Genomic DNA, 12,866 nt, shown 5'->3' with positions numbered 1-12,866 from the left:
TCGCCCTCGCCGGTTCCTTCGCGTGCAGGCAAGCTGGCCACGCGGCGAGCCCTTCGCCCGACGTCGGGTTCCTTAGGGTTCGAGGCTCCCAGCTGGAGTCGGCCCGCCTTCATCATTAAAAAAGAAGAAAACGATTCCAAAGGAAACCTGTTGCCGCCGCTTAGTTCCATCCATGCCCACGTGGGTGGAGAGCCGTGGCCCCCTGAGCAAAAGAAATGGTACCTAAAGCAGAGCTTTCCCGTCCTGGATGCTTTGTTCATCCCGTGTTCCCAGTGGCCACCTCAAAGGAATGGCAGGATTCTTACAGATCATTTGAGCTCACTGTGATTTTTTTTTTTTCTTTTAAACAAAATGCTTCGCCCTTTGGAGGAGTGATTCCAAAGCGGACTGGTGCCTCACTTGGATGGCCTTGGGGGTGAAGTGGGGCGGGAGATGGTCATTCAGAGGCCAGCCGGCTAGGCCTGTCGGCTGGAAATCACCCTGGCCCTTCACCACTGCTGTCAGGGCAGGCCCTGCGTGGGGAGGGTCTTAGTTTGGGGCTTCGAAAGAGAAATTTGAGATTGTGCTCGATGTTGTCGTTTTAATGGCCTGATAAAAAGAAGGCTTTTGTGCTCTCAGGCAGTAGGTTTTCTAAGGTAAGATTAAAAATAGAAAAGGAACCGGTTTCTGAGGTTGCAACTCTGGAGGTTAGGGAACAGAGCGAGGGGGTGGTGAGCTGAAGTGTGAAGAAAGGGGGTGGACAGGTGAGGGAGATGTGGAAGGATAGAATAGGGTCATAGAAGGGGTGGGGAGCAGAGGAATTGGGAGATGGGAGAATGAATACTCTTCCCGTGAAAATAGAGGGGGTCCCCATATTTTATGTTAAGTGGGGGTTATAAAGCAAACGTTGAGCAAGTCAGCTGATGGAATGGCCAACAAGTACTGAAGGCCTGCGTCTGTGGCACTTCCATTTAGTGGAACTTTATTTTTCCCCCATCTTGCAAGTTCATTAAATTCGAACTCGTAATTAATATAAAGTGCTTAAGTTTAGCATGCTTTCATAAACATCTCATCATTTGCCTCTTAATCCACGTGATCTGTTTGAAGTTAACAGTGAATAATACCCCCTTTTCTCAGGCAAAGGAGCTCTGGTGGTGTGATGCTGTAGGCATTGGGCTCCTAATTGAAAGGCCAGTTCACACCCAGTAGTCACTCCTTAAGAGAAAGGTGAGACTGTCCCCATAAAAGATGCACAGTCTCAGAAATCCCGTGTGAGTTGGAATCAACTAGATGACAGTGGGTTGGGTTGCATTTTCTCGGCCGATGTTCTGAGATTTGAAGGGAATTGCCGAGGTCTCTGAGTTTTAGACCAAGTTCCTCCATACAGTGACCATTGGTTTGCAACCTTTGCCTGGTATTTCAGATGTTCATCCAGCTTGATTGTCATTTAATGACAGAGTGGTTGAATTTGGAGTTAAACTTGAGCAGATCAGATTGGATAATTTCTAAGTGAATGGGCTGGGAGAAGTCCCCTATCAATTTAATGCTTTTCTCTCCCATTCCTGTGCTTCTCTTGGGACTGTTGTAGAGTTGAGAGATGGTGAGGGTCTGAGAAATAATAGCTACCAATGTATTTTTTAAAACACCACTGCCACCCATTCAATTCTGATAGGGACCCCATAGGACAGTACAGCACCATAGAGTTTCCAAGGTTGTAAAACTGTATAGAAGCAGACTGCAACATCTTCCTTCCACAGATTAGTTGGTAGGTGTGAACTACCAACCTATTGGTAATGACTATACCATTGCTCACTGACTGCTTACATTATAAGCCTACATTGAACTAAGTGCTTTATGTTCATGTTCCTTACATAATTCTTGCAACTATCTTATTAGGTACATAATATGATAGTCTTAACATTTTAGACTTAAGAATGTAATTATTTGTCTTTCTACAGACTTATTTAAAATAATTTTCACTGTTAAGTATGCCAAATACATGAAAAAGTATAGGAAATAGCATGATGAACACCGTTGTACCTACCACCCAGCTCTATTATACATTGTCACATTTGTTTCAGATCTTTTTTTTAAAGAAACATTACCAACAGTCTTTGAAGCTCCCAGTACCCCTTTTCCATACCTCGCCCCACTACCAGAGGTAATACTATCCTGAATTTTTGGTGTTTCATCTCCATGTGGGTTTTTAAGTACTGGAAAAAAATTTTTTTTTACTTGACACCAGAAGAACTGCATGGTGCCTAGCTACTACTACTGACTGCTCTGCAAAGGCTCACATCAGAAGGCCCTGGATAAGAGTGGGAGGAAAATGTAGAACAAAACTCAAAATCCTAAAATCAGTTTAACTGATTAGATAGGGATTAGTGGGCCCCCTAAGATGGTAGCCTGTCTTTTAGGTCTAAACCTGAATTCACCTCCATATTCTATCTACTTAAAGTCAAAAGGCCATCATGTACCCAAAGACAAAGTTCAGCTGGTTAGGGGGGAAAAAAATGGAAACAAGAAAAAGGGAGGAAGTGGAATCGGTCATGGTACATGAAAATGATTGTTGTGGATGAGTTAAATTGAAATATTGAATGCAAAATTAGGATCTACTCTGTAAACCTTCACCTAGTTCACAATAAAAAGTTTAAAAATGAGTAATTGTACTTTTTTTTTTAATGGTTTCCACGTTTTTGTTTTTGTTTTAAACATTTTATTAGGGGCTCATACAACTCTTATCACAATCCATACGTACATCAATTGTGTAAAGCGCATTTGTACTTCATTCTCAAAACATTTTCTCTCCACTTAAACCCCCGACATTAGGTCCTCATTTTCCCCCTCCCTCCCCGGTCCCCCCTCCCTCATGAGCCCTTGGAGTAATTGTACTTAAGGTGAAAGTTTGCAATAACATTCATTTTCCCAGTCAATATTTATTCACAGATTGTTCCATGACATGGATTGTAGTCCCTGTGATGTGTTATGCTCTAGCACTCTCCCTGGTTCTTTCCTGGAGTCCCTGTTAAGCATTGATCCCTTGTCTTCACATTTTTGGTTTTGGGCAAATGCTTCCCTTTTATTTTCCTATAGGTGATTGTTCTGAGGAGCACATTCCTTATGGGAGATGGTATTGGTGGTTTTATAGACTTGTCTGGCTGGAAGATGGCTTCTGGTTATTTTTAAATAATTTTATAATATATGCATGTACCCATAAACAGTATTCCAGTGTATGGTATTTTCTTCAACTAATAAATTGCAGAGGAGAAAAAGAGAGGGATTCTATCAATTAAAATATTTACAAAGGACTCCAGCCAATTGCAATGTGTGGACCTTATTTGGATACTGGTTTTTGTTTTGTTTGTAAAGCTATGAAAAAATTATGATACAGATCATTAGAAATCTGAACTGGGTCTGGGGTCTTAAAGGGTTGAAGATAAACAAGAGGCCATCTAGCTGAGAAGCAACAAAGCCCACATTGAAGAAGCATACCAACCTGTGTGAAAATCATGAGGTGTTGATAGGATCAGGTATCAGGCACCAAAGACCCAGAACAAAAAAATCATATTTGTGTAACTTTTCACATTTAAGTAGAAAAGCAAACTGATATTGAATCTTTAAAGTCTCCCCTAGACTTTTCTTTTCCCTCTGTTACAACAGTCATCAATTTTGCATCTGTCTCTTTCCAGACTACTGATCTGTAGTTACATATGTATTGAAAGTGAGGTGAGTGTGTTTATGATTAACTTTTAGATGGAATTTTAGACATTACCTAGTCCACCTTTTCTAGCCCTTTCTCATTTTGTAAATAAGGAAAGAAGTGATGATAAGTGGTTTAGTCAAGTTATTAGAGCTGGCTAGTGGCAGAAGAGGACAACAACCCGGGTCTTTGAACTCCCAGGTCTGTTCATACTGAAAATAATACTGTTAAGAAAGTACAAATTGTTGAGAAGAACTAAACTGGGTCCTTTGTTGCATAATTTTATCTCTAAAGGTTTTTCTTTGGTATTCTTGACTCAAATCTAACTTTCTGGTATTTTTTTTTTAATCAAAATGAAAATTAATACATGGCGCCACCTTAAAGCACAGTACAGTTGACTCTGTAATTAACCGAGTTGAAAGTGATGAGAAGATCCTCTGATTTCTTTTGTGCTTTCAGGAAGGTGGGAGTCACTCATTTTGACAAGTCTCCGGAAAGGAATAGCTAGCTGGAGCTGAAACCTTTTCCATGTGGTCTCGTGGCAAAGGCAGTGATCGCTCCCGCAGATTCACAGTATGGAAGACAAGTCTTTAGCTTGTGCTCTTAAAGTTGTTACTATTCCCTTTTTTAACTTCAAAAGTACACCTTTTTTTTCCAAGTGTAAACTGAAAATCCAAGCCCGCTTACATACTCTTTTGATTTTATGTCATGAATGTTATTACATAATAGAATATACAGAGCTACTTCATTCTGAAGTATAGCATGAATGGATATATATATCCATGTGCATTTGTGCATGTAACTTGTAGTGAAATTCCTGGGGTCAAATGATACTGGCAAATTACCGTCCACAAAATATTGTGCTGACTTACAGTTTCACTGGTGATATGTGAGAATTCTTGTTTTTCCCCATCCGCAGCACCCATTTTATTATCCATCAACCTGATTTTTATGTTTAGAAAATGGGGAAAATTAAAATACACGTTTGTGTGTTTAAAATGTAATACAGTTTCACAATTCTGGCAAGATTAAATATCTTAAAATTATTTCTCAAACTACAAGTCACATGGTGCAAAGGATTTGAAGTATTAGAACCTCAACTGTATAGACTATTGAAGTTAGTATACAGACTATTAGACATTCCCTGTTCCTCACTGAAACTACCTCTTATTTCTCCAGACATGACGTGTTCACTGATGCCCTCTGAACAGTCTTCTGGTACCTCTCTCTTGCCTAAAGAGAATGCCTCATTTTCTTGGGGGTCCTTGGATGAGGAAGAATTGGACGATTCCTTGCTGGACCTGTCTGATGGAGAAGAAGATGATGGCCATTTCAGTTACACAGAAGAGGAGATTCAGGAGATCCTGAAGGATGATGCTGTATCAAATGAACACTTTTCTTGGGGAAGAGGGTTGCTTAAAAATGATGACACGCATATTGAGAAGGAAGAGAAAAAGAGTGAAATTCTACCTGGTGCCTCCCAAGCGAAAAACTCATTGTGCACCTTGGAACCAGTAGCTGAAACCTTTGGCCTCTTCAAACTACCTCAACTAATAGGTACATCACTTGGTCATGGACCAACTCCTATTAAACCATTAAACAGACGCTTTGCACTAGAAAAAGATGTCATAAAAATAACTGTTGCACCATTTGATCCAACAGTTTATGATGCTGAGCCTGATAAAGACAAGACTGATTCACCCAGAGACACCAAAAAACCCTCCTTCCCTGGGGAAGAATCAAAGGACGATGGTCTTAACCCAAATGAGAGCAAACTTTGCACTGAATCTGATGGCGCTAGCCTCACTAACTCTACCTGGGATGGGCCCCTAGTACCTTCTCCTTCAAACAGTAACTCTCGGGAAATTGTCCCTGATCAAAATATGACGGACAGTAAGGAACCTACATCTGTACTCTCTCAGGCCGTGGACTACTCAGAGTCATCCTGGAGAAATGGTGAATCATATAAATCAAGTTTTGAGGTAAAGTTTGTAGTTCTGAGTAAAGTAAAAGTGCATTTTTTCCTGGTGAAGAGAAAATTTAATTTCATTCACATACAGTGTAGCAGACAAATTGGGATGTGAATGTTTACTAGCAGTGTGACCTTGGGGAAATTATTTAGCCTCACTAGTCCTCACTTAATCTATAAATTAGAGTAAACCGGTAGCTGGAACCTCTGGCTTCTCTATTTCCCCAGACCATTTTATTGGGAGCTAACACAGATAGGTCTTTCCAGAGCTCTATCACATCAAGCAGTATTACGCAGCTGCTACCGTGGTCTCTTTAAAGTACCTCAACTCACAGTGTAATAAAGGTTGAGTGAACCAGTGTATTATTATATACCTGGTACATGATTTTAAGTTACCATTTAGTGAATAATTACTAAGATGCTGCTGATTTTATTACTATTTCTTCAATCTTTGTGTTTCAGACTTAAGACTCAATTTTGGGTTGTCGTGCTGTGTTAAGATACAGCACCAGTTCTGAAATAGCCACTAAAGAGTTGAAAATCTTAGGCAATTTACTAACCACTTGGAGCTTGATTCTTTGTCTAAGGGCATAATAATCCCTATGCATAAAGATTAGTTTGTGTTTTTAAAAAAAGATTATAATCACCATCTTATTTAAAGCACCCACCATCTTGTGGTACTCAATAGGGTTCAGGGTACATGCCTGTAACCTTTAGTTCAGGGATATTTCTATAAATAATATTGTTTGTTCTATTAAGAACTATCTTTCTTTTTGCATTCTTTCCACTCTGAAAAACAAAACAGAAAACAACTCAGGATATTTTTGACAAGGATGTTGAGAAGATGAAAGTCCGTAAGAAAAGGCTAGGAAAAGTCCTTCCCATCCAGAAAACCCAAACAAGGTAACCTAACTATAATTCCGTCTTCTCTGTCCAACAAGGACTTGAAAAGGAGAGCAGATCTCTGAGTTAGGGCAGTTAGCACAAATGTGTAAGTAGGACTTTTGTTAGCATGCAACAATTTGGGTGTGTATGTCGTTACATATAACACATACATAGTGAGAGTGATAAAATGGTTACCAGCAGATTTTGAGAGAGAATGCTATATCAGAAAAGTGTCAGTTACCACCTCATTCTCCCTGATTGAGGTTTCTGACATTGTGTTTCTTTTTTTTTTTTAAATCATTTTCTTGGGGGCTCATACAACTCTTATCACAATCCATATGTACATCAGCTGTGTAAAGCACATTTGTACATTCTTTGCCCTCATCATTCTCTTCGATTTTTTTTTAATGTCTTTTTCTTATTTTTTAATCATTTTATTGGGGGCTCATACAACTCTTTTTAAAAATTATTTTATTAGGGGCTCGGCTCATACAACTCTTCTCACAATCCAAACATACATCAATTGTGTAAAACACACTTGTACATTCATTGCCCTCATCATTCTCAAAACATTTGCTCTCCACTTAAGCCCCCAGCATCAGTTCCTCATTTTCCCCCCTCCTCCACTGCTCCCCACCCCTCGTGAACCCTTGATAATTTACAAATTATTATTTTGTCATGTCTTAAACTCTCCGACATCTCCCTTCACCCACTTTTCTGTTGTCCGTCCCCCAGGGAGGAGGTTATATGTAGAACCCTGTAAACGGTTTTCCCTTTCCACCCCACCCTCCCTCCACTCTGACATTATGTTTCTTGCTCATCTTTTTGCCCTCTTTTGAGTGTACCTTGACTGTGTACAGATATTTTGAAATATGTTAAATTGTTTTCTTTCAGTTTAGATAAATGGAAAGATTGGGAGATTGGAGGATTAAATTTTAATTTCGTGTGTGTATGTGTATTTATTATTGGTTTTCTTCCATTTTTTTTTCTTTCCATCCCCAGTTTCTCTTTAGTGTTTGGGGGAAACCCTATACTAGGAGTAAGAAACTGAAAGTCTTGGCATTCCAAATAATTGTGTGACCTTGGGCAACCTAAATAATCTATGACCTTACTTTCTTCATTGATAAAATGAAGCAAATGATGCTCACACTGCTGCCTCACAGGGTTATTTTGAAGAACAAAAAGGAAATGTTAGTGAAACCAAAAAACCCTTCATAAAACTAAATTCATTACCATCGAGGGTTTTGGGTGCTGTAAACCAGTCACCACATCTCTCCTCCACCAGGCAGCTGGTGGGTTCAAACTACTGACTTTATGGAGGGAAACTGTGAATTACACCCAACACATAATCCACTACACCAGGGCTTTTTATTTTAGTGAAAATAACTCTAGAAGTCTGAGGCTTCTTTTCTTATGTGTGAGGAAGCCTTGTCACAGATATTAAGGAGTTAGGAATTATTTTAACAAAAATGCTAGGCTATAACTGAAAAATCATTTACGTAAGTCATCTCATAACTTGTCCTAAGGGGAAATTCTAGTAGGGGTTACAGGTGTGGGTCCCCTTTTTTATTGATTCTCTTGTGGCCAGGAGATGGCAGTGTTTCTGCATGGGCCTTTTCAATTGAGTGCATTAGAAAGGCTTTTAGGTTGTGTCCGATTGCTTCCTTTAACATTTTTGATTTTTAAACTTTTGATTATACAGATACTACTTTTAGTCTGCTTTCACAGATCAAAAATATTACAAATAAAGTTAAAATCCTCCTTGACTGTCACCCCTAATCACAGTTTCTTGTTATTGCATAGCTGAGGGAAGCATTGTGAATTGCTTACAGTGGAAATTATACTAGAACAACACAAGTCTAGCTACTTAGAATTATTTTAATAAATAGATAAATTTATTATCCCAATATTCTCACTCACTGAATCCTTAGAACAGTAAAATCATGTGAACAAAAGCTAGAAATTGTTTTTGCTAAGATCACCATCACCCTAGTTGCCAGATCTAGCTAGTCCTTTTCAGCCATTATCTCATTTAACTGGGCTGTGAATAGCTGTGAATTTAGCTATTCCTGATTAATCTTGAATTACTCAACAAATCTTTCTCTAGGGGAATAAGTGATCTTTGCTTTTTTATAGCATGTTCATAAGAGATTATTATACTTATTTCTCTAGCACCATATTTATTTGGGGGGCTTCTCACCCCTCATTGAAAAGAACTGGTTTATTTGATTAAACAAAAATAAACTGCATAAGAACAATTTTTTTAAGATTAATCTATTTTATTTATCTTTTAAAATTATTTTATTGGGGACTCGTACAACTCTTATCACAATCCATCCATCCATCCATTGTGTCAAGTACATTTGTACATATGTTGCCATCATTATTCTCAAAACATTTGCTTTCTACTTGAGCCGTTGGTATCAGCTTCTCATTTTTTCCCCTCCTTCCCTGCTCCTCCCTACCCCATGAACCCTTGATAATTTATAAATTATTATTATTTTGTCATATCTTACACCATCCGACGTCTCCCTTCACCCACTTCTCTGCTGTCCGTTCCCCAGGGAGGAGGTCATATGTAGATCCTTGTAATCTGTTCCCCCTTTCTCCCTCACCTTCCCTCTACCCTCCCGAAGAACAGTTTTTAAAGTCCAAAGAGATACCAACTTTATTTTAAAGTTGCAGTAGCTGATAGAGAGTCTTGTTGCCACCTCCTCTAGTCTTCTCTGGACCACAGTGATGTACTTGGAAGGATATTTGCTTTTTCCATCAGTTCTTCACTTGTACATTGCCTGTTACGCGTGTGGCCTGCAATATGACATTTAAGATTTAGAAGTTAAAATGAACCAATGAAACCCACTTTCACATAAAGGTTTGGGGCAAGACCTTGCTTCCCTACCCATCAACATCTTGCTGGGACCCACATTGCCACTGTAATGGCCAGGATGTCTGGGGGTTAGTGTTCAGCTCCATATTTGAATTTTGCTTCATTCCACATGTCACTTCAAAAGAGAATTTTGCCTTTGAAGGTTATTGATTGTAACCCAATCATCAGCGTTTGACTTCTCTCGACAAGGGTCTATACCAGTGATTCTCAACCTTCCTAATGCTGTGACCCTTTAATACAATACAGTTCCTCTTGTTGTGGTGACACACCCCCCCAATCATAAAATTATTTTCATTGCTACTTCATAACTATAATTTGGCTACTTTTATGAGTTGTCATGTAAATATCTGATATGCAGGATGTATTTTCATTGTTAAAAATTGAACATAATTAAACATAATTAAAGCATAGTGATTAATCACAAAACAATATGTAATTGTGAAATAATTAGGTGTTTTTTGATAGTCTTAGGCGACCCCTGTGAAAGGGTCATTCGACCCCCAAGGGGGTTGCAACCCACAGGTTGAGAACCGCTGGTCTATACTTATGGTTCTAACGTATTATTTTTTTTCTTATTATTTACTTTTTCAAGGACTAATGTTCCAAACGTTTCACAATCCGATCTAGAGCAAAAGAAGGAAATTTATCTCAGGAGTGTTGTTGCTCATATAGAAGACCCTGAGGATTCTAACCAAGGTAACGTGGCAACCAGAGTGGCTGGCATGTGACAGCTTAAACTGGAAGTTGAATTTTTTTGGATTTTCCTTCAATTGGTAGGAAAGAAAAACTTTTACCCATGGATTATTACTTTTAGGGGTTGCCTAAAAAGTTAACCCTAATCAGTATTAGAGGAGGGCCCAAGGGGACTCATACCAGAATGTAGAGTGCTTCCTTCTCCTCTCTGGTTGAGGGCTATAACTGCACTTGTTTTCTGTGAGGGCTGTTTTAATCTGAAAACTAGAAGTGGAGGCCCTGCTTCATAATCTTTGTTTTTATATTTGAAGTTATTATATTTAGGTGTAAAAACAGGCATATCAGACACCAGCCTGCCTCTTGTTGTCAGGTGCCATTGAGTTGGGCTGCTGATTCATGGACAGCAAAGCACTGCTCAGCCCTTCACCATCCTCACAACTGTTCATCTGTTTGAACCCATTGTTGTAACCGCCATATCAATCAATCCATTTCATTGACAGTCTTCCTCTTTGTCACCGACCCTCTACTTTACCAAGTGTGATTGTCCTTCTTCAGGGACTCATCTCTTCTGATAACATGTCAGAGAACTGAGGCAAAGTCCCAGAATGCTTGCTGCTAAGGAACATTCTAGCTGTGCTTTTCCCAAGACACATTTATTCTACTGGAAGTCCATGATATTCTTAAATTTTTTAGCCAATATTGTAATTCAAAGGCATCAAACCTTTTGTTTTCTTGATTTACTGTCTAGTTACCGTATGCAGATGAGGCCATTGAAAATGCCAGGGTTTGGTTCAGGTGCACTGTAGTCCTCAAGGTGACGTCTCCTTTTGCTAACACTTTTCCAGTAGGTTTTTCTTGTGTTTTAACATCCAAATAAAGCTCTTGAAAGGCTTTGACTACCTTCCAGATGCTGCAAGCTGAGTTTATCTCCCTAGTTCATTAGGAGCTATTATAAGCCAAAGTGATTAGATTAATTTTCCAGCCCTTAAGAGAGAGTAATACTGTTGGCTGATGGGATAATTCTTAAAGGGAAACTTGTGGGCAGAACTGAACGTACAGAAGGTAAGGAGATACTAATAAAATAATTTCTCCTCCTAAAGATCATTATATAATCTGTCATCTTTAGCTATTCTTCCTACTCATTCACCAAACCTTTCTCTAGTACCTTCAGTGATGCTAGACTTGAAGACTTAGGCATTGGAAATATAAGGAGTAAGTTAGTGTCTCAGTCCTCTGGAAATTCTTAGTCGAGAGGAGGAAAAGATAATTACACTGCAATATTGATCAGTGATCTCTTAGAATTACACATAAAGGGCAGTAGGAGCCGGGAAGGAGCATTTCTGTTTGTGTTTGGGGAGAGTGGAAGATGGAGAAGATAATTAGTTCAATTACTTTAAGATCTATGGCGAGCCACTAGGGAGGGCTTTAGGAGCATTTTTGGCCACAGATCAGAGGAGGCTCCCCTTCCTTTGAAAACTCTTGAATTATTTAGTAGTTTTTTTCTTGTTTGTTTTTCAAGGCTGTGAGTAGAAGCCTTAGAATTCTGAGATACCAGTCAAAAGAATCTTTTATCCCAAGTTTTAAAAATTTTTACTCCAGATTTCATTAAGCTGTCAAAAATTACTTGAATTGCCTTCATATGTATCCTTTTGTTACTAGGAGGAGGCTCTAGTTTCAAGCCTCTCCCTCTTGGCTCTTGCCCTGCTCTTAAAAAACGATTTCAGGTGAGGGACAAAATTCAGCCCAGAGTCAGAAAAGATTTGAACAGAAAGAGTAAGTTTCTTGAAGGGGGGGATACTTTGGAAAAGAAGTCCAAGGGTCGTTGGCCTAGTCTAAAAAGCCTGGCAGAATGTAGATCTGACAATATAGTATAGTGACCTCCCACCATAGGCTGGCTTTCTGGTGGGTCTTCTGCTATTGGTCAGTCCTCTGTAGCGTTCCTCCTCTTTCCAGGTATGAGCATCCCAGTACTCCAGGACTTACATGCTGTGTGCCTTTGTCTCAAACACAAAATCAAAAGTCTATTCAGTCATTATGGTGTGGGTAGTGTGAATATCTTGTCTTTCTTCACCCAGTCTTCACTATCTCTGGTCTGTTCCATTGATCAGAAAATGTGTCTTATCTGCCCTTTACCTTCCTTTGTGCTAGAAAGGTGTATGTATCTCTACCTGCTTTGTGTGTTACAAGGTCTGCCAGATTCTTACCATCACACCACCTCTTCTCCCTTTGCCAGTCTTTAACTCCTTTGTTTATGTGATCCCCTTGCTTGAACTATTGTAAAGATCTGGTAGAACCAGAGACACCTACCTCCTCCACCCCCATCGCTCCCCAGCTATAAAAGGACAAATTTAAAAGTTAGTCTATATTCAAGCTTTGTGCAAGAGACTTGTTCATTGCTTTAATTTCCATGAGGTGACTGAGCTTGCTTGTTCTTCATATCCTAGAGAGTTGACATTTTTGAAATTAATTCATGTTTTATTTATCATTTGGAGCATGAAGAAAAGGAAACTTGCACACAACTATAGTGAGCTCTAACTCATGTTCTAACATCTCTAATCTCTCCGTTCTGTTATTCTTCTCCATTGCCAGATAACCTATTTTCAGTAAAGAACAACTTATGGTTAATTAGTATCGTAGAAAGGCAGCATATTTTAGTGGTTGGGAGAGTAAAGTGTAGTCTAGGGCTGCTAACCTTTGATTTTATCTTCTGGCATACCTACTTAGCGGTTGTGTGACCTTGAGCCAGTAAAACT

The 12,866-nt window shown here is 39.2% G+C and overlaps 1 protein-coding gene across 1 annotated transcript in view; it reads left to right on the top strand.

Moving 5' to 3' along the window:
* Nucleotides 1-12,866, top strand: part of LOC101661505 (S100P binding protein) — a 43,284-nt gene that overhangs the window by 775 nt on the left and 29,643 nt on the right. The window contains exons 2-4 of the mRNA XM_045299270.1: nucleotides 4,859-5,661; nucleotides 6,454-6,551; nucleotides 10,013-10,116. Coding sequence (XP_045155205.1) covers nucleotides 4,861-5,661; nucleotides 6,454-6,551; nucleotides 10,013-10,116 — 1,003 coding nt within the window. The 5' untranslated portion in view covers nucleotides 4,859-4,860. The remainder of the gene's footprint in view (nucleotides 1-4,858; nucleotides 5,662-6,453; nucleotides 6,552-10,012; nucleotides 10,117-12,866) is intronic.

This window comes from Echinops telfairi, unplaced genomic scaffold (genome assembly GCF_000313985.2).
Source record: "Echinops telfairi isolate 266 unplaced genomic scaffold, ASM31398v2 ScPeMD7_7457;HRSCAF=8495, whole genome shotgun sequence".
Classification (NCBI taxonomy): Eukaryota; Metazoa; Chordata; class Mammalia; order Afrosoricida; family Tenrecidae; genus Echinops; species Echinops telfairi.
This window is presented reverse-complemented; position numbering and strand designations above follow the sequence as displayed.